Source organism: Pezoporus wallicus, unplaced genomic scaffold (assembly GCF_028554395.1).
Source record: "Pezoporus wallicus isolate ANWC-B61680 ecotype Strahan unplaced genomic scaffold, APGP_CSIRO_Pwel_v1 contig_14269, whole genome shotgun sequence".
Lineage (NCBI taxonomy): Eukaryota > Metazoa > Chordata > Aves > Psittaciformes > Psittacidae > Pezoporus > Pezoporus wallicus.
In genome coordinates, this window is record NW_026637619.1 from 47,596 (window position 1) to 67,503 (window position 19,908).

Here is a 19,908-nt window from a genome sequence, read left to right on the forward strand (position 1 = left end):
TCTCTGCACCTCAGAGCCGCATGCAGCCATGGAGCAGCCACAGATGCCCAGGGAAAGGATTTATTTCCTTTTGGCTTTGTTCTTCTTCTCTTCCTTCATCTTCTTCTTGGAGAGCCTGGTGCTGCTGGCCTTGTGGTAGAGGTGGCACCCGATGAGCCCCAGCAGCGCTGGCACCAGCCCCAAGCACAGCAGGGGCACCACCTTGTTCAGCACCTTCTGCCAGTAACCGGCGCGGGACAGAGCCACCAGCTCCACCTCAAACCGCAGTACCGCCTCCCCTGCGATGGGGAGACAGAGCCTCAGTGGGGCTGGCGGAGACCCCACGGGGACCCCAAGGGGCTGCACTCACCTGGGATGGACGGGGGAGACCCCCGCTTGCCGTAGGCCAGGTGAGGGGGGATGATGACTCTCCGCTTCTCCCTGCCATGGTGAGACACTGTTAGTGCCCTGTGGGGCTAGACCCACACCCCAGGTGGCCCTGGGGACACTCCCCTGTGCCCCTTGCCCAGCTTACCCAACACACATGTCCAGCAGACTCTGCTCCAGGCCTGTGAGGAATCGGGGGGTAAACGGGTGAGCAGGGCTGGCCGGGGGCACCCCAAAGCCCATTGGGCAAAGGCAGTGACATCCCTCGGGACCCCCTGTGCTCACCGGGGATGACCTGGTGCTTGCCCAGCTCCACCTGGAGCGGGTCCCGGCTCAATGAGGTGTCAATGATGCGGCCATCGTCCTCCAGGCTGCCCTGCGGGGACACCGGCTCCATCACCGGCACTGGCACCGGCGCCCGGGCTGGCTCTGCCCCACACAGGTACCGGCGTTGTCCCACTGCCACCCCAGGCAGTTCCCGTTGTCCTCCGCAGGACAACGCAGATCCTGGTGCCATCCCCACGCCCACCCCGGTGCCACCCTGGGGACCTCCCCACGCTGCTCCTAGTGCCAGGGTCACCCAAGTGCCACCCCCTTGCCATCCTCACGCCTGCTCCTGAACCTCCCCGGTACTGCCCCTATGCCCACCCCGGTGCTCCCCCCCCCCGGTGCCGGAGCCGCCCCCCCGCCCCGCCCGGCGCAGCGCTGTGCTGACGTGTTCCTGCCGCCGCGCACCGTGTAGTGGATGTGAACCGTGTCCCCCGGCGCCGACAGCTCCGTGCAGCCCTCGGGGGGGGGCACCTGCAACGAGACGGGATCACGGGGGACCGGGACGGGTTCACCCCATCCTCGGGGTGCGCGGACCCCGCTCCGTGCCCCCCGGGGGCCCCGTGAGCCGTACTCCCTGCCTCGGTACCCCCAACCCAGCCGCTTCCCTCCGCTGCTCCCGTTCCCCGCCGCACCGCCGGGGTCCCCACTCTCCGGTACCGCCCGAGGTCGCCGCCGGGGGGGTCCGGTGCCCGGTGCTCCCCGCGCAGCCCCGGTTCCCGCGCTCCCCTCCCGGCTCCCCCGCGGCTCACGAGCGTCTCCAGCCGCAGGTCCCGGGCCCCGGTTTCGGTTTCGCTCTCTGCGGCGCGGGCTGGCGGCAGTAGCAGAACCAGCAGCAGCAGCGCGGCGGGGGACGGCATGGCCGGGCTGGCGGCGGCGGCGGCACCGAGACCGCCCCGTCCTGCCCCGTGCTCACCCCGGGCCCCGCCTCCCCCCCCCGGGACCGCCCCCCCGGGACCGGTCTGCGGGACAAGCAGCGAGCTGCGGTGGGGACGGAGCGGGGGGTTCCCCCCTCCGGTGTCCGGGACACACGTCCGCCTGTGCTCCGGTGCCGCACAGCCCGGGCTGCCACCGAGCACCGGTGCCCATCCGGTGACTGCCCCGGTGATCCCCGCTGAGCCGGGCGGCGGGCTCGTCCCAGGGCAGCGGCGGCGGGACCGGTACCAGCAGGCGGCAGCAGAGCCCGGAGGAATCGGCACCGAGCAGGATCCGGCTCCCGTTGGTGCGGAGCGCCTCTCGTCCCGCACTCAGCGCCCTTCCCGGCCCCCTGCGGGACAGGGGAAGCTGAGCCCCGCAGCGGGCCCTGCACGGAGAGGGGCCCCCAAGCCCCTGCCCCTGGGGTCACCGCAGAGCCCTGGGGAACACGGGAGCAGCCCCGGCTCGGGAGGGGACGCTGGGACACGGGGGCAGCCCCGTTCCCCCGCCCTACGCCGGTGGTGACAGCGGCCCCGTTGCCGGCGCAGGCCCCGGCGCAGCTCCCGGACGACAGCATCGGCACGCCGGCCCCACCGGCGCCCGCACATACCAGCCCCGGTTGCCGAGAGGTGGCGAAGCCGCGCTGGCGGCGGAGGGACGGGGCATTAATGGGATTATGGCCGCCGGGTCAGCGCCGCGCCGGTCCTCACCGCACAAAGGCACCGGTGGGAACCGGCTCCGCGGCTCCCAGCACCCCGGGGAAGCCCGGGCACCGGCCCCCCCCTTCCCGTGTAGGGGGAACCCCCAATGCGGTGGCAGCAGCACCAACCCAAAGGGAGATGCTGGGAGGGGGACAGCAACGCCGGTCCCCTGCATAGGTCCTGACATGGGGGGGCTGAGCCCCACTCGCGGCCATGCTGGCGCTGGCACCATCCCCACGCCCCGGCTGGGATTAGCACTAATGGGATTTACCATTTCATCCAATATTCTCCTAAGGATGAGCCTGGGAAAGGGGAGTTCCCCCCCCCCCCCAGCCTCCCCTCGCCCCGTTAAGCTCTTTCTAATTAAACCCAACCCGGTGCTGTCCATCACTGTCCCCTCCCCAGACCCTGCGCTGGGGGGGGCTGTGGAAGAATTGCCGTGGGGCAGCCCTACATAAAACATGTTTAATATCCAAGGGGGGGCTGGGGGTCACCCACCGTCTCAGGCGCAGGGAGAGGGGGCTTGGAGGGGGGTACACACGTCCCTGGACGGGGCAGAGCCGCAGCAACACGTCACACCAAGCACAGACCGGGGGTATAAATATGGTGCTGGGGGGGTACAGAATGGGGCCGTCCATCCGTCTGTCCGTGAGAGGCTGGGACATACAATCACGATGCTGGCACAGGGATGGGGTGCAGGGGAGGAGACCTGCCTCAAAGTGACATGGGGGGTGCTGGGGACGTGTGGGACCCCCGGGGTGAGGAATGTGGGGTTGGGGGGAGAGGGGGTGTATAGTCCCAAATCCCCCCTGCGGCCCCGCAGCCCCCACATTTGGTCCAGAGGAAGGGGAGGGACATGCACGGGGATGGGGTACCCCAGCGTGATCCCCCCGGGCACCCAGCCCCCGTGTCCCCCCCAGGTACGTTCCATAGAGCTGTATTTCCACACACGCACACACGAGATCCGAGGGGAGACCCCAAAACAAGGCGGAAAAAGACCCCCACAGCAACCGGTGCCAGAAGAGAAAGCAAAACCCAACTGGGGCAGGGATGGGGGAGTCCGGGGGGGGGGCCCCGGGGGGGGCGGCCTGCAGCCGCCCGCCCGCTCACTTCTTGTTCTTGAGCTGGTTGGCGAGCCAGTCGAGGCCCTCGTAGAGCCCATCCCCGCTGGTGGCGCAGGTGGCTTGGATGTACCAGTTACGGTGGCGCAGGGAGTGCAGCCCCAGCTTGTCCGTGATCTCCGCTGCGTTCATGGCATTGGGCAGGTCCTGAGGGGAGAGACGGGGCTGCCACAGGGACCCAGACACCGGCCCTGACACCCCAGGGATGGGCACAGGCACCCAGACACTGACCCTGACACCCCGGGGATGGGCACAGGCACCCAGACCCAGACACCAGCCCCAATAACCCAGGGATGGGCACAGGCACCCAGACACCAGCCCTGACACCCCGGGGATGGTCCCAGCCCCACCTGCTTGTTGGCAAAGACAAGGAGGACAGCGTCCCGCAGCTCATCCTCTGCCAGCATCCGCATGAGCTCCTCCCGTGCCTCATTCACCCGCTCCCGGTCGTTGCTGTCCACCACGAAGATGAGCCCTGGGGACAGCGACCGGGCGCTGCTGGGAGCGCAGGACCCTCGGCCCCACTGTTCCCCCCGTCCCCGGTGACCGCGTTCCTCCCGTCCATGTCCCCGCGGGGCACCTACCCTGGGTGTTTTGGAAGTAATGCCTCCAGAGGGGCCGGATCTTGTCCTGCCCACCCACATCCCACACGGTGAAGCTGATATTCTTGTACTCCACTGTCTCCACGTTGAACCCTGTGAGGAGCAACAGCGGAGGGAAACTGAGGCATGTGGGGGCCACGAACCCCAACCCAAGGAGCCCCGATGGGGAGGGGTCTGTGCCCAGTGACCCCCCAAAACCCTTAGCCCTGCTCACCTATGGTGGGAATGGTGGTGACGATCTCCCCCAGCTTCAGCTTGTAGAGGATGGTGGTCTTCCCGGCAGCGTCCAGCCCCACCATCAGGATCCGCATCTCCTTCTTCCCAATGAGGCTCTTCAGCAGGTTCCCGAAGATGTTGCCCATGGTGACGACGGCGCTGGCTCCGTCCGCAGGCGAGGCCGGATCCTGCGGGGGCACAGGGCTGGGATTGGGGGGTGACCCTCAAAACACGGAAAAGGGGAGGGGGTGCAGACATTGAGGACACCCCTGTGTGGGATAGAACCCTGCGGCCATGGGGCTGCTCCCCACATGAAGGGGCCGTGCTGGGGGTGCCCCCCCCGCGCTGCACCTACAGGGGCCAGGCCAAGGCTGCACTGGAGGAAACTGAGGCACGGACCCAGCACTTCTGGGGGGGTGAGGGGCGCAAAACCGCACCCCCCCAAACCCCGACCCCCCCCGCGCTGCAGCCCCCCCGCTCCGCGGCGGGCCCCTCCCGCCCCTGAGCTGCTGCCGCCCCCGTTGCTCCCCCCGACCGCATCACACCCCTCCGCTCCAATGCGCCCCTCCAACGCACCCCCACTGGCTCGCACCGCCCCCCCAAACCGCTCCCCCCCCCCGCATCACCCCCGGAGCGATGCCCGCAACCCCCGGGGGTCCACATCCCCAAACCCCGCCGCATCCCCACCCCCCCGGGCGGTGCAGAGCCCCCCCGGTGCCGCCCCCCCGCCGATTCCCCCCCTCCCCCGGTGCTGCCCTCCCAGACCTGGTGCCGGTACCGGTGGCTCCCCCCGCCCGCAGCTGACTCTGCACCGCTCCCGCCGCCGGAAGCGGAGGCCCGATCGCGCCGATCTCGCGAGAGCTCCCGGTGGGCCCCCCCCCCCCCCCCCCCCCTTTACTCCTCCTTCCCCCCCCCCCCCCCCCCCCCCCCCCGCACTCCGCTTCCCGCCCCCCCCCCGTACCGGACCCGGGGGGATCGCGAGGAAAGGAGGGGCGCGGAGCTCGCGAGAGGCGCGAGCCGTTACCATGGCAGCGGCTGCAGCAGTGCGGGGCGGGGGATGCACCGGGAGGGGGGGTCCCGGTGACCCCTCTATGGGCACCGGGGGCAGAGCCCCGGGGGGGGAGCTACGTGGAGAGAGGGGTGCCCCGGGGACCCCAGAACCGGCACTGGTGGGACAGGGATGAGGCCCCCACGGGGACCCGGTACCGGTGGTACCGAGGCCTCCCCGGTGCTCAGGGGCCGGGCGGGGGCCGTCAGGGGGCGCGGGGCTGTCCCGGTCTCCGTCCGTCCCGTGCTCGGCGCGGCGGGAAGGGACCCGTGTCCCCCGCCCCTCCCGCCCCATCCAGGACTGGCACCGGCGCCGCCCCCCCCCCCCCACGGCTGCGGGAGCCGCTGCGCGCTCCCGCGGGCACCCCGGGGCTGGGGGGGGAGTCCCGAGCATCACTTCCTCCGTCCTGGGTCCGCCGCCAAACGGGACGGGGGGAGCAGGGGCGCGGGGACCCCGGGAGGGTCCCGGGATGGAGCGGGGATGTCTGGGCCCCGCCGCTGGTGGCACGGCCCCGGGCAGGGCCCTCCCTGCCGCGCCCCGGGGCCTCCCCGCGGCCGCTGACCTCAGCCCCGGGAGCCCCGACGGGGCGGCGGCCCGAGGGCGCGGACACGGCCCGGCCCGGCCGGGAACCGGGGCGGGGGGAGTGCGGGAGCCGCCAGCCTGGAGCAGACCCTGGGCCGAGGGAGGGGTGAGGGGGGGTCCCCGGTGCGAGCCCCCCCCCCCCCCATCCGCTGCCAGCCCGGGCTTTGTCCGCCCTTGAATTGAAATGGAGAGCGGCGGCCCCGGGCCGTGACGGGCGAGCGGGCTAATCCGGCCCCGCATGACTGGTCCGGGGAAACCGCTGCGGGGGGATTACCCGCCCCGCACCCCGCCAAGACGGGGGGGGGCTCAACTCAGGCCCCCCCACCCCTCCGGCCCCGCACCGGGGAGTTCGCACCCGGGCGGGCAGCGGCTTCGTCCCCACCGAGAATTGCGGGCACGCGGGGTCCGGGTCCCCATCTCCGTTCCGCTCCATCCCCTCATCCCGACCCCCGCTCGGTGCCCCGGGGCACGGGGCTGCACCCGCTGCGGGCGCCTACGGCCACATTCATGGGAGGCCCGGTGCGCAGAACCGGCCGTCGGGCCCCGTCCACAACCGGCTCGGGCCGGAGATCGCGGCCGCCCCTTCGCGCCGGGCACGGACCGGGAAGGGAGAGGGGTCCGGCGCAGCCCCGACGGTCCCTCTCCCTGGGGTTGCGTGTCTGGTCCCCGCCCTCCGAACCCGGCTGTCCCGGCGCGGCGCCCCCGGGTTGTCCCGAGCCTCGGCTCCCCGGTGCGCCCGGGGCTATCCCGGGAGATCCCCGCACTCCACTCCCCCGTGCGCCCCGGGCTGCCCCGGGGGATCCTGGGCCATTCCCGGCCCCAGCTCCCTCCGTGCGCCCGGCGCTGTCCAGGCCCGTCCTGGGCTACTCCGGGTCCTGTTACTGCTTGCGCCGGGAGCTGTCCTGGGCTCCCCTCGCCGGGGCCGGTGCGTGGGGAGGGCGGGGGGCGGCAGCCGGTGTCCCCCTCCCCGCCCCATCAGCCGCGCTCTGGGCACGGGGCCGGGGCGCAGCCACCCGCCGGGCTAATCCGGGCCGTGACGGACAGGCCCGGCGCCGCAGCTCCGGTCGCCCCATAAGAGGTGCCGCGGCCCCGCCGCTCCCCATTGTTAGGGCGAGGACGCGGGGAGGCCCCGTTCGGCGGGACCGGCCCACGGGGACCCTCCGCGCCGCCCCTATAAGAGGGAAGGGGCTGGAAGATGCTCCCGGGTGCTGAGCGCTGCGCACCAGCCGCGCCGAGCCGAGTCCAGCCGCGCCGTGTCCCAGGGGAACCGCCGGGCACCGCGCACGGACCGCCCGGCACCGGTACCGGGCAGCGGGCAGCGGGCACCGCGCACGGAACCTCCGACGCCGCGCTCCAGGGACCGGGCAGGGAGCTCAGGGCCTCGCAGCCCCGACGCCGCGCCCCGGGCATCGGCTGCAGCCCGTTGCCGGTGGAGCGGTCCCCGCGTCCCCCTTCACCCGCCCGCAGCGGAGCCGCCCGCCCTCCCTGCGCCCCGCGCGTCCGGAAACACGCGTGGATGTAGCGGCCGGGCCGGGGGCTCCGCGGCACCATAAATACCCCGGCGGCCGCTCGCCCGCGCACTCTGCCGGGTCTCCCGGTGCCGGAGCCATGCGAGCCGCCGCGCTGGGGCTGGCGCTCCGGGCGCTCTGGGCGCTGGCCCTCTCCTCCCTCTCCAACACGCTGGCGGTGAACAACAGCGGGCGGTGGTGGTGAGTCCGTCGGTACCGGCAGCAGCACCGGCACCGGAGCAGAGGGCGGAGCGGGGCTTGGCACCGGCACGGCGGGGGCTGCCCCGTAGACAAGGATGGGGCGCGCAGGTGCAACCCGGGGGGGACCAACGGGGCTGTGACCCGCGGCTGCGGGTCGGAGGATGCTCTGGTAGCGGATCAGAGGGGAGGGCTGAGGCAGGGAGCGGGATGCCGGTGCTCACCGTCCCCTCCTGTGCCGCAGGGGCATCATCAACGTGGCCTCGTCCACCAACCTGCTGACGGACTCCAAGAACGTGCAGCTGGTGCTGGACCCCAGCCTGCAGCTGCTGAGCCGCAAGCAGCGCAAGCTGATCCGCCAGAACCCCGGCATCCTGCACAGCGTCAGCTCCGGCCTCCAGACCGCCCTCAAGGAGTGCAAGTGGCAGTTCCGCAACCGCCGCTGGAACTGCCCCACCTCGCAGGGTCCCAACATCTTCGGCAAGATCGTTAACCGGGGTGAGGCCACGGGGCGGCGGGAGGTGGCGTGGGGCTACCCGCCCCCCCCCCCCCCCCCCCCCGCGGCGCCCCAGAGCCAGGATGCTCTGCAAAGCACCCTCGGTTCACCACGGGGCATCGCCAGCTCCCAGCCCATCAGCATCCCGTTGTGGCTGTGGGTTAGGGGTGCCGCTGGGTGCCCCCTCTTCATCCCAACAGCACCCTGAGGCCCTGCTCTCCTCCGCAGGCTGCCGGGAGACCGCGTTCATCTTCGCCATCACCAGCGCCGGTGTCACGCACTCGGTGGCACGGTCCTGCTCCGAGGGTTCCATCGAGTCTTGCACTTGTGACTACCGGCGCCGCGGCCCCGGGGGCCCTGACTGGCACTGGGGAGGCTGCAGCGACAACATCGACTTCGGGCGCCTCTTTGGGAGGGAGTTTGTGGACTCCAGTGAGAAGGGCCGAGACCTGCGATTCCTCATGAACCTGCACAACAACGAGGCTGGGCGCATGGTGAGGGCACAGGGGGGCTGCAGGCAGCACCTGGGGGGGGGGCACGGCCACCGCGGACCCTACCCTGTCCCCATGCACACACTGGGAACCGTTACAATGGGAATTCCCACCTGGCTTTGGGCAGGCTGAGCACGACGCGATGCTGCTGGGCAGCGGGGATGCCGGAGCTTATGGTGCCCCATGCCCTCCCCATCCTTCCTCTTGCAGACGGTGTTCTCCGAGATGCGCCAGGAGTGCAAGTGCCACGGCATGTCGGGCTCCTGCACTGTGCGCACGTGCTGGATGCGGCTGCCAACCTTCCGCGCTGTGGGCGACGTCCTGAAGGACCGCTTCGACGGGGCTTCCCGCGTCATCTACGGCAACAAGGGCAGCAACCGGGCCTCGCGCGTGGAGCTGCATCACCTGGAGCCCGAGAACCCGGCCCACAAACCCCCCTCGCCCCACGACCTCGTCTACTTCGAGAAGTCCCCCAATTTCTGCACCTACAGCGGGAAGACAGGGACGGCGGGGACGACCGGGAGGTTCTGCAACAGCTCCTCGCCGGGGCTGGATGGGTGCGAGCTGCTGTGCTGTGGGCGCGGGTACCGCACACGCACCCAGCGCGTCACTGAGCGCTGCAACTGCACCTTCCACTGGTGCTGCCACGTCAGCTGCCTCAACTGCACCAACACGCAGGTGCTGCACGAGTGCTTGTGAACCCCCCCAAGTGGGACCCCCCTGCACCGGCCCTGGAGGGGGTCTATGCCACCCCCAATGACGAGTGCCTGGTGGGATTGAAGGCATCCATGGCTGTCTCTGTGACCCTCTGTGGCCTGGCCTGGCCTGGCCCACCCTGGGGCCAGCACCCGGTCTGGGGGCTCGGTGCCAGTATGCACCGTCCCAGGGACCCCCATCCCCTTCTTACTGTAAATACAATATTTATTGTGGATGGTTTGATGCCACACCCCCCCCCCCCCAAACTTTGCTGGCCCAGGCCCTGTTTTTTATAATGAAAGATAATAATAATTAATAATTATAATTAATAATAATAATAATGCTGCTTTGTTCCAGGTTTCACTGATAGCCTTTAGAGAAGAATAAAGGATATATTTTTATCAGTCCTGTGCTGGTTCATTTGGGGGTGCTGAAGAAGGGAGGGAATGAGCAATGTTCCCCTGTCCCGCAAGCTATGGGGCTAGACACAAGCCCCCTACTGCACACGTCCAGCCTCTCTGTCCATCCATCACCTCTACATCCACTGGCTGCCCACCCTTCTCCTCCTCTCCTCTCCCCTCTCCTCCTCTCCGTCATCCCCATCCCCTTCTTCCTCCCGCTGTGCTCGTCTCCAGCCCCAGCCATCGCTGCCGCCGCTCCTGGCTGGGGCGTCCATCCCCATGGCCGGGGAGCCCATCACCATGGCTCCTGGGCTTGCGGTATCTCCAGCACTGGAATTTGCCGGGGCGTCGGGGCTGGTGCCGCCAGGGCCGGGCGCTGGGATCGGCCACGGGAGGTACAAGGCAGCAGACAGGGAATGAGCCTCGTCCATCACCGCTGCTGGCCGGCGCTGACGGCTCCCCTCGGCTCCGGGGGAGGAGGGGGGCCAGGGAGGGCACTGGGGTTATGGGGGCCGGGGCCAGAGGGCCGGGACCGGCCACTGGCCCCACACGCAGCCCCACACTCATGCGTGGGGTCTGGCTGCAGCCCGAGAAAGGCCGGGGCAAAGGTGGGTGCAGCTCCGCGGCTGGCAGGTGCCCTGGTGGCATGGGCATCCCACCGGGATGGGCTCCTCCCTGTGATAGGCATCCCACTGGGATGGGAATCCCCCTGTGACGGGCATTCCACTAGGTAGGATATCCCATTGGGGTGGGTGTCGAACCAGAGTTAGTATCCCACTGAGATTGTGCATTCCCATGGGATGGATTTTCCCTTGGGATAAGCATCCCACAGTGCTGGGCATAGAATGGGCATCCCTGGGAAGGGCATTCCTGCGGGACAAGATTCCCACTGGGATGGGTATCCCACTGGGGTTGGCATCCACTGGGGCAGGTGCAGGGCTCACTCACACCCTCTGCCCCCTAACTCCACACCTTGGACGTAGCTGTAACCTCCGCCTCTTCACCCAGCCCGGGGCCACGGTGACATCTAGCCTCAGGGATGCCCCAGTGCCCACCTGCAGTGGGGGGGTCCCCACAGCCCCAGAGCTGGGGCGGCATCAAAGGCTGAGGAATGACGCTGCCACCACCAGAAATATCCCCCGGAGCTGATAGTGGAAAAGTTGATGGTTTAGACGCAAAGGAAGGGGGAAAAATAACCCCCGGGGGCCCCCGCTGTCCACGCCGAGGTACAAACACAGCCTGGCGTGGTGAAAGAGCAGAAAGAACTGCGAGGAAAAGCGACTGGAAAGGAACACATCCAGAAATAGCCCTGGGAGCATCTCCCGCCTGCCGGGAGTTATCTGCCTGCTAAATTCTGCACACGCACAGGGCATGAAAATAGCCTGTTTTCCTGCGGTAGGGAGTCAGGAATATAGATAATGACATTCTTATAAGTCACCTCTGTTACTCAGCTTTTCCTGCAGGCCGGTGACGGCCGGGCACCGCAGCGACCCCCGGCCTGGGGCGCCCCGGGCATGGGGCGGGGGGGGGGGGGGTGCACCCGGCTGCAGGGTCCGGACCTCCCCGGCGCGGACACATCCACCCCGAGCTGGAAATAGCCGCTGCCGCAGCAGGGCCAGGGAGAGGGACAGGGCCAGGGCGGTCCCGCCCCGCGTCAGCCCGTCACATCTGGGAAGCCGGGGAGCAGCTGGATGGTGGCCACAAGCTGGGCCTGATGTGGGATGGGAAGGGCTGGGGCGTGGGGGGGGTGTCGGTGCAGGGGTGCGGGACAGAGGGAAGGTGCCGTTCCCAGAGGTGCATCACAGATGGGATGGTGCCCACAGAATCAGGACAGAAGGGCAGGGTGGCACGCAGGGGGGCAGGACAGATGGATTGGACAGTGCCCAAGGGTGCAAGACAAAGGGACAGTGTCATTCCAAGTGGTGCAGGACAGAAGGACAGAGCCATGCCCAAAGGTGCAGGACAGAGAGACAGGACAGTGGCCAGAGATTCACGACAGGACCATGCCTAAAATTGCAGGACAGAAAGACAGGACAGGGCCCAGAGGTTCGGGACAGGGCAGTGCCCAGAGGTTCAGGACAGAAGGGCAGGGCCACGCCCAAAGGTGCGGGACAGAGGGACAGGGCTGTTTCCAGAGGTGCAGGACAGAGAGACAGAGCCATTCCCAGCTGCGCCGACTGCCCGGTGGCATCATCCCACCACCGGGTCCATCCGCATCCCATCGCCATTGAACCGAGCCCCATCCCGGCTCCCCTCGCCCTCATCCCGTCAGCTCCCGGCTTGTCCGGCCGCAGCCCCCCCCCCATCCATCCACCGCATTCCTCCGGCGCGGGGCCAAGGCGCCCAGCAACGGTGGCAAGGGCTGGCCTCTAATCCCCGGGGCATGCCAGCCGCGGGGGGATCGTCGCCATCACCCACTCCCTCATAGGTGACCAATGCCCGAGACGAACAATTAGGGACAAAGCTGGAGCCGCCGGGGGCTAACGCCGGACTTCACGGGTGCCTTGTGCGAGTTTAATGAATTGTCCATCATCCCTTTGAGCTCCGCTCGCCTGGGCTGGATTAATCTGAGAAGCCGCAGTGGGGAAGGAGCCGCTAAGCCCGTATTTATTACTCTGCCATTGTAACTAATTGAGGTAATTATCTGTGACTCCAACCCCACCACAATGCGGCATTCACCGCATCCCCCTTCCCTTCCCTTCCCTTCCCTTCCCTTCCCTTCCCTTCCCTTCCCTTCCCTTCCTTTCCCTTCCCTTCCCTTCCCTTCCCTTCCCTTCCCTTCCCTTCCTTTCCCTTCCCTTCCCTTCCCTTCCCTCTCTTTCCTTCCCACCGGGCACAGCCGGCACCGGCAGCGCGGCAGGGCCGGTGCTGGCGCTTGGCACGGTGGGATGTGGTTCAGCAGGGATGTGGCATGGCCACGGTGTGGCCGGCACCACACGCATGCAGGAGCCATCAGTGGGTGCTGGCACATGCGGGTCACGGTGTGGCCCGTGACGGTGACACACGGGGGTTATGGGGTTACGGGGACACCGGTACAGGCACGGCTGCTGCTCTCTGGTACGACTCGTGTCCGCACGGCCCTGGGGACACCGGCACCGCTGACACGCGCGAGTCACGGCCCTCTGGGGAGACCGACACCAGAGTGGCCATTCCGGTCCCTCTAGCAGGGTCCCCGCTCCCGGGGCGGGACCCCCGGTGCCTCCCGGTGCTTTCGGTGCCGTCGGTCACCGGCTGCGCTGCGACACCTGGCGGCTACGGGCGGTACCGCGGCCCGGTGTGGGGACTCCGGTACCCTACGGGTCACTCCCGGTGCCACCCGTGGGCACCACCGCTGGCAGCGGGGAGCGGCGAGAGCCGGGGGGATCCGGGGTGGCCCCGGGGGAGCGGTGCTGGCGCCGGCGCAGCCCGAATTAGAAGGTGATTTTCCCGGCGGGGGTTTGGGCAGGAGCAGAGCCACGGAAAGGGCCGCGCCGCTTCCCCCGCGTCTGGGACACCCAGGGCCAGGGCGGGCAGCGCGTCCGGGCCCAGCCGGGATGCACCGAGCCAGGATGCCCCGAGCCGCGCTGCTCTGCCCTGGGCTGTGCTGAGCCGGGTGAGCTGAGCCGCCCATGCCAGGACGTGCCGAGCCGTGCTGGGTCATGCAGCGGCGCGGAGCTGTGCCAAGCAGTGCCAAGGCCGGGCCGGGCCATACCGAACCGCATCTAGCCCTGCCAGGCCGTGGCCGCGCCGCGTTGGGCTCAGGTCACCGGCACAGCCCAGACCCCGGTGCGGTGCCAGGATGCGTGGGGTGACGTGGCCGCGGGGCTGCCCCACGAGCGGCCCCCCCCGGGTCCCCCCTGCCCCACGCCGTGACCTCCGGGCCGGTGTCACCGGGATAATGACAGGGTCGCGCTGGGGGGGCGGGGGAGGAGCCGGTTTTAAATAACGTGCAAATTGGCCACGTTATTTGTGCGGTTTCCTCTGGCCGCGGGGCTCGGCCCCCCCCGCAGAGTGACTAAGAGGTGGCGGCCTCTCGGGGGGGGGGGGACGACCGTGACTCACCCGGGGTCCCCCTCCGGCCGTGACGTGGGGCCGATGGCAGTGGGCCAGAGGTGCTGCACTCACGTACTCATTATGGGGACGCCGAGGGGGGGGGGACATGGCATGTCCCAGCCCCGCCGTGACCACTGCGGTGCCACCGGGACACCCGGGGCCTCCGAGTGACCCCGGCACCGCGGCTGGGGGGCTCGGACCTCGCTGGGCTGTGTGGGGCAGGAGCAGGGACTCGGGGGGCGCCTGGAGAGGGCGATGGCCCCCCCGTTCGTGCACACACAGGGGGCGAAGGCGGTGCATGGGGATCCCGCAGGCTTTATTGGGGTCAGCCCCGAGCCCCGCCCCGCCACACCCCGCCAAGGCCCGCCCCATCGAGCCCCACCCCGCCAAACCCCGCCCCTCAGGCCCATGGGGGGCTGGCGGTGCCGGGGGGGGCCCCGGTGCTCTCCAGGCTGCTGCTGCTGCTGCTGTAGGTGTGGGGGTCCCGGCAGTGCCGCCACCGGGACCCCCCCGGGCCCCCCTCGGCCTCGGAGTCGGAGTCGGGGGCCGTGTGCCGGCGGATGCGGGACACAGCCTCGCGCAGAGCCTGCGCGTACAGCACCGGCCGCCGCGGCGGGAACCGGCCCCGAGGGCCCCCGCACCCCCCTGGGCTGCGCCAGGGGCTCCGGGGGGGCTCCCGGGGCGGCGAGGGGGCGGCCGGGGGGGTGACAGCCCCGGGGGCACCGGGGGGGCTGCCCGGGGGCGCGATGGGCCCCGGGGACCCCCCCATGTACCGGACCTGCTGCCGCTGCACGGGGGGCACGTACTGGGCCCGGACCACCACACGGGTGGCGTCGATGAGGACGTGGCCCCCTGCCTCCCGCCGCCCTCTGCCGACCCCCGGGGCCCGGGCCCGGTTCCCTGCAGCCCGCGGCAGCGTTTGGCTGTGCCGGGGGCTGCCGGGGCCCGCCGGGGATGGCGGCATCCCGCGGGGACGCCGGAGCCGGGCCTCGGTGGCCGCCCGGGGCAGAGTGTGGCTCCAGCCACCCGGCACAGCCCCTCGGCTCCGCGGGGCCCGGGCGGGGCTGCGCGGGGCCCGGGGGGCCCGGAGCTGCAGGGTGCGGTGGGGAGCGTCGTAAGCGGGGGGGGAGACATAGGGGGGCGGCCCCCCCCGGCGCGCGTGGGCCGCCTGCATCCGCTGCATGTGGGCCTCGTAGCTGGGGGGGCCCGGCCTGGCCCCTGGCCCTGGGGCACGGGGTGCGCACGGCGGGGGCCAGCCCCGGGACCCCTCAGGATGGCAGCGGGTGGGGGGTGCCCGGGGCCGGGTCTCACAGGCGGGGGGGGGGCGGGAGTCGAAGTCCTGCAGGTGATGGGGGTGAGCGGGGGGCCAAGGGGGGGCCAGCTCGGCCACGAAGCGCTTCTCCAGGTACCTGCAAGACAGAGACGGGGACGTGAGGGCCGGGAGACGCAGGGTACGGGATGGGACCCCCCCGGCTCCGCTCGTGCCGCCCCCCCCTCCCCGACTCACGCGTACTCCCTGGCGATGCGGCGGTAGGTCCATGGGGGCGCGGGCCCGCACCCCGCGGCCATCGCGGCGCCGGGGGGGCTGCAACACGCCACGGTGTCGATCTCCAGCAGCAGCAGCTGGGTCCGCTCCCGGATCCGCTGCATGGCCGCGGGGGGCCGGAGCCTCGCCGGAGCCACACGTGCGCCCCGCTGCCCCCCGCGCCCGGCCCCGCACCGGCCTCCCCGCGGCGCACGGCGGGGACCCCAACGCCCGTCCCAGGGGTGCTGCCCCCCCCCAGCCCCCCCGGGATCCCTTCCCCCCCTGCGCCAAAGCGGGTTTGGCACCGAGCACTGCAGCCCACGCGGGCTCCGAGCGGAGCTTAGCAACCCTCCGGCGGCGGCATGGCAACGGCAACGGCACCGGCACCAGCACCGGCACCGCCACCGGCACCGGAGCACCCCCCCGGTCCAGGCTCTCACCTCTCTCCCGAGCCCGGTGTTGGCCGCGGCCGCAGGCACCTCCCGGCCTCCCCCCCGGACAGGAATGTGCCGGGCTCAGCACGGCCTCGCGCCTCCCCCTCCGGGAGTGCCCCACCGGGCCCCCCCCACACCGGGGGGTCCCCGCATCCACCTCGGCCCCATCCCGGCGCCAATCCCGGCCTTTGAGTAAAGCCACAGGCGGAACAAACAGGGATTTGGGGTCTGGGTGAGCTCAGCAGATTCCCCCTCACACATGGGAGGATGAAGCCCCTCCTGGCCCCCCCCCGCCCCCAGTGCCCCTCGGCGGGATCGTGCCAGCTCTGTGTTTATTCGTGGCTTCTCTCCACACTGGAAGCGGTGCCGGGTGCAGACGTGGCCCAGAGTGGGCATGGGGGAGTGCTGGGGGGCACAGGGGGTGCAGGGGGGCCGCCCCTGGCAGGACAGAGCTGAGTGACGGCGATTAAAGCCCCAGATTCAGTGAAACCGCATGGGGGGGTGTGGGGTATGGGGGGGGAATCCAAAAGAGGGCCCCCCCAGCACCCGCCAGGCTTTGGGGCACAAGGTGCAGTGTGGGGAGGTCTCCCCACGCAGGGAAGTGCTACCCCATGGCTGGATTATTGCTGGATGCTGCTGGTGAGTGGGGCCCCCAACCTGGGTGTCCCCAAGAGTAGGAAAGGGGGGGCACTGGGGGGGGCTGATCCCCCCACCCAAATGCCTCAGGGGCCCTGTGGGAGGACCAGGGCTTGCAGGATGTCTGAGAGGGAGACGATCCCCTTGACCACGTCGCTCTCGTCCACCACCACCAGCCGGTGAACCTGGGGGGGACATGGCGGGGAATGACGCCGGTGCAGGGACCCCGGGCCCCCCCCATTGCCTGTCACCCCCGGGGTTCCTTACCTCTGCTTCCACCAGGCGGTTGATGATGGTTTCCAACGTCTCGTGCTTGTAACACTTGAGGACGCCCTCGAAGTAGTGGGAACGATGCTGCAGCGCCCGCGTCACCGTCACGTCCAGGTTGTTGTAGGTCTTCTCAGCTGCCAGGTTCTGGGGCAGGCAGAGGTGTTGGGGACACAGTGAGGACCCTCAAAACTCACAGAGCCCCCCCAAGCACAATCTTTGCCCCTTCCCCAAGTCCACAGCTACTCACAATCACGTCGAATTTGGAGTAGATGTCGACCACCCGCCCTGGGGAGGGAAAGGAACGGATCCCACGTGGATGGGGACAGCCACAGGGGTTGGGGACAACCACACACGTGGTGGCCTCACCCCAGGCCCTGTCCTCACCTGACTCATCGACAACGGGCAGCGCAGAGACGCGGTGCTGCACGAAGATGCCCAGAGCCACGTAGATGGGGGTGCTGGTGCGCACCACTGCGATGTTGCGGTAGGTGCCGATCTGCAGCTCCTCCAGCGTCTTGGCCATGAACTCGGGCTTTGGGACCTCTGCTATCTGCAGGGGACGGGGAGGGGGACAGTGCTGATGCTGGCTCGCCTCCGGCTGCCCCTGGCTCCTGGGGAGCCTGGGCCGTGGTCCTGAGGAGTGAAAGCAGAAAGCGCTGGGGGGGCACGGTGGGGGCTGGGGAACCCCCGGGCACAGGCAAGGTCCGGCTCTGGGGCTGCGGGCTCCATGCAGCGTCCTGGGAACCCCCCCTCCAACACCCACTCCTCCGCTCCAGCGCCTCGGTGGTACCTGGCACAAGCCAGGGCTGGGCTTGTTGCAGGGGGGGTCCCCGGCACTGCCACGGGGCAGTGATGGGACTTACAAAGAGCTTGAGGAACTTGAGGATGCGCTTGTGGGTGAGGATGTAGAGGGTGTTCCCTGAGTCGGGGTCTATGACGGGCAGGCGATGGATCTTGTTCCGGATCAGGGAGGAGACGGCGTCAAAGAGGCTGCAAACAGGAGGAAAATGGGACTGGGGACCCTGCCTCGCACCCAAGGGTGCTGCCAGCGCTGCCCCTCTCCCTGTGGTACCTGGCATTGGGGGAAATGCAGACCAGCGGCTTGAAGGAATCCTGCAGGTAAACCTCTGCACGGAGAGGAGGTGCTGAGGGCAGCGGCAGCACCCATGGAGCAGAGCCCCAGTGCTCTGGGTGCCCTGGGCAGGGCAGGAGGCACCCGCAGCCACCCCCTCACCTCTCCAAGTCTCTATTTTGTGCTCCTCCAGCTCGTAGATCTGCACCTGGGTGCAAGGACACAAACCAGGATCAACTGGGATCAAGCACAGGGTGGGCAGAGACCGGACCTGCGTCCCCTCATCCTCACCATGGGTGACTTGTAGTAGCGGTGCAGGATGTTGATGAAGTCGGTGATGGTCAGCATGCCTGGGGTGACGGGGACGGGACAAGGTGAGGGGGGTCCCGCAGCCCCCCCCAGCCCCCCCCCATCCCGCTCACTCACCCACAAAGCTTTGCTTCTTGCTGTCCCAGAGTGGGGCTGCGCGGACGCCGTTGGTGACCAGAGCGAAGAATGCCTTCTTCACCTGCAGTGGGGGCACGGGGGGGGGGGGTCACAGGGGGAGCAGGGCCCCCCTAGGTGCAGACCCTGCTGGGGGGGGGGGAGGTGAGGAGCCTCCAGACCCACCTGAAGGGAGGTGTCAAACACAACCAGTTTGGAGCTGGTGGGGATGAGGTCGTAGCAGCGATGGGACTTCATGAATGTAGTGTAGGCACCGCGGGGGGGGCGGCCTGGGGACAGGCAGCGTGAGGTGACCCCCTCAGACTCGGGACCCCCCGCACCCTGGTCCTGAGCCCCCCCGGTCCCTGCAGCCCCCGGACGCCCTCTCCCCCCCCCCCCCCCACCCGACGCTCCCGGTGTCACCTTCCAGTCCCGGGGGACTCAGCTCCGACGGGACCTCTGCGGCCGGGCCGGGATCGGGACCGGGGCCGGGATCCTGCGGACGGACACGGCTCGGGTCGCGGCGGTTCCGAAACCCCCGGACCCGGTTTTCCCCCGTTCCCCTCCCCTCCCGGTCCCTGTTCCCTCCCGTCCCCGATTCCCCTCGTTCCCGTCCCCTCCTGGTATCGGTTTCCTCCGTACCCTCCCGGTCCCGTTCCCTCCCGTTGCCGTTCCTCCCCGACCCGTCTCAGCGCCCGTCCCCGGTACTTCCCCGCTCCCGTCCCCGTTCCCGTTCCCACCTCCATGGCCCCGCTCGGTCCCGCCACCTCCCCACTTCCGCCAGGCTCCGGGCAGTCACTTCCGCCACCACCGGAACCTTCCCCACCGAGCGCCCCGTCCGTTCCCGTTACCGACCTTTCCCCTCCCGTCGGGTCCCAGCACCCCAGGGGGGAGGTGTCAGCGGTTGCGGGGGCAGAACCCGCCGGAAGTCACGCAGCGGGGGGGGGGCGCTAACACCGGTGCCCTCGGTTAGACCCGATGGGGCGGCCCCAAAGGGACCCGCCCGCCCCCCAAGTGCCCCCCCGCACCCCCCCCATGGAGGGAGGCAGCGGCTTCTCACGCGCTTTATTTAAAATAACATCCAGTGGTTGCGGACTCGGTAAAAACGGGGCTCGCGGCGCCGGGGCTGTACAGGGAACGCTCGCGGAACCGTTCGAACGCCCATCCCCGCCCCCACTCGCGGGTTTGTGGCTTTTTTTTTTTTTTTTTTTTGTCCTTTTTTAACGTTTTTTGGTTTTTTTTTTTTAAACATTTTCACCTTAAACCTTTTTGCAGCTTTTTTTTTTTTTAAGGTTGCGGAAGCAGCTTTTCAATCGCCCCCGCCCCCCCCCCCCATCGCTTTGCACCATCCCCATCACAACAGGGGGGGCTGAGAGGGGGGAGTTCGGGGGGGTCCCCCCTCTGCGCGATGTGTTTGTGCGTTAAGAGATCCCGACCCCGCTGCCCCGGGGGGGGTGGGGGGGGGCTGTGCCAAGGAGGGGGGGGCGCAGCCGGCAGCAGGGGGGGCCTCTGTGTAATGCCCCGTGGCTTCTCTGAGCCCCCCCCAAGCCCCCCCCAGAATAGCTCCAAAACGTCGGAGATTGGGCTGCAAAATGCCGCGCCCCCCCCCCCCCCCAATCTCAGCCCACCAGAGCACAAAGACCCCACCCATCTCATATATACAATATAAGGTATAAATAGATAAATAACCTTCCCCCCCCCAGTCCCCACCCTGCGCTGACAGCGGCTGCCCCCACTATGGGGGCTGATGCGAGTAAGGGCCCCCCCACACTCCCCCATTGCTGGGGGAGCGGGGCTGGCACACCCCTATCCCCCTCTCGCACCTTGACACGGCGCAGGGCTGGGGAC

The 19,908-nt window shown here is 69.4% G+C and overlaps 5 protein-coding genes across 5 annotated transcripts; 1 reads left to right on the forward strand and 4 right to left on the reverse strand.

Moving 5' to 3' along the window:
• Positions 1-44: 44 nt before the first annotated feature.
• On the reverse strand, positions 45-2,185 carry FKBP11 (FKBP prolyl isomerase 11). The gene is made up of 7 exons (XM_057406697.1): positions 1,858-2,185; positions 1,446-1,789; positions 1,102-1,167; positions 652-742; positions 515-548; positions 350-420; positions 45-278 (listed from the first exon to the last, which is right to left on the reverse strand). The coding sequence occupies exons 1-7, from the start codon at positions 2,183-2,185 to the stop codon at positions 61-63; spliced, it is 1,152 nt and encodes a 383-aa protein (XP_057262680.1). The 3' UTR covers positions 45-60.
• A 575-nt stretch (positions 2,186-2,760) lies between these two features.
• Positions 2,761-4,457, reverse strand: ARF3 (ADP ribosylation factor 3). Its single transcript, XM_057406714.1, has 4 exons — positions 4,247-4,457; positions 4,015-4,125; positions 3,781-3,905; positions 2,761-3,577 (listed from the first exon to the last, which is right to left on the reverse strand). Exons 1-4 carry the CDS (start codon positions 4,392-4,394, stop codon positions 3,416-3,418), a joined length of 546 nt encoding a protein of 181 aa, XP_057262697.1. The 5' UTR covers positions 4,395-4,457; the 3' UTR covers positions 2,761-3,415.
• Positions 4,458-7,394: 2,937 nt separating this feature from the next.
• Positions 7,395-9,341, forward strand: WNT1 (Wnt family member 1). Its single transcript, XM_057406715.1, has 4 exons — positions 7,395-7,587; positions 7,829-8,082; positions 8,309-8,574; positions 8,782-9,341. The coding sequence occupies exons 1-4, from the start codon at positions 7,487-7,489 to the stop codon at positions 9,268-9,270; spliced, it is 1,110 nt and encodes a 369-aa protein (XP_057262698.1). The 5' UTR covers positions 7,395-7,486; the 3' UTR covers positions 9,271-9,341.
• A 4,727-nt stretch (positions 9,342-14,068) lies between these two features.
• Positions 14,069-15,619, reverse strand: DDN (dendrin). Its single transcript, XM_057406723.1, has 2 exons — positions 15,208-15,619; positions 14,069-15,109 (listed from the first exon to the last, which is right to left on the reverse strand). Exons 1-2 carry the CDS (start codon positions 15,348-15,350, stop codon positions 14,101-14,103), a joined length of 1,152 nt encoding a protein of 383 aa, XP_057262706.1. The 5' UTR covers positions 15,351-15,619; the 3' UTR covers positions 14,069-14,100.
• A 572-nt stretch (positions 15,620-16,191) lies between these two features.
• PRKAG1 (protein kinase AMP-activated non-catalytic subunit gamma 1) lies at positions 16,192-18,556 on the reverse strand. The gene is made up of 11 exons (XM_057406724.1): positions 18,484-18,556; positions 18,247-18,350; positions 18,064-18,145; positions 17,929-17,987; positions 17,800-17,845; positions 17,638-17,692; positions 17,429-17,555; positions 16,950-17,115; positions 16,813-16,850; positions 16,563-16,709; positions 16,192-16,480 (listed from the first exon to the last, which is right to left on the reverse strand). Exons 2-11 carry the CDS (start codon positions 18,316-18,318, stop codon positions 16,382-16,384), a joined length of 891 nt encoding a protein of 296 aa, XP_057262707.1. The 5' UTR covers positions 18,319-18,350; positions 18,484-18,556; the 3' UTR covers positions 16,192-16,381.
• Between the last annotated feature and the right edge of the window lie 1,352 nt (positions 18,557-19,908).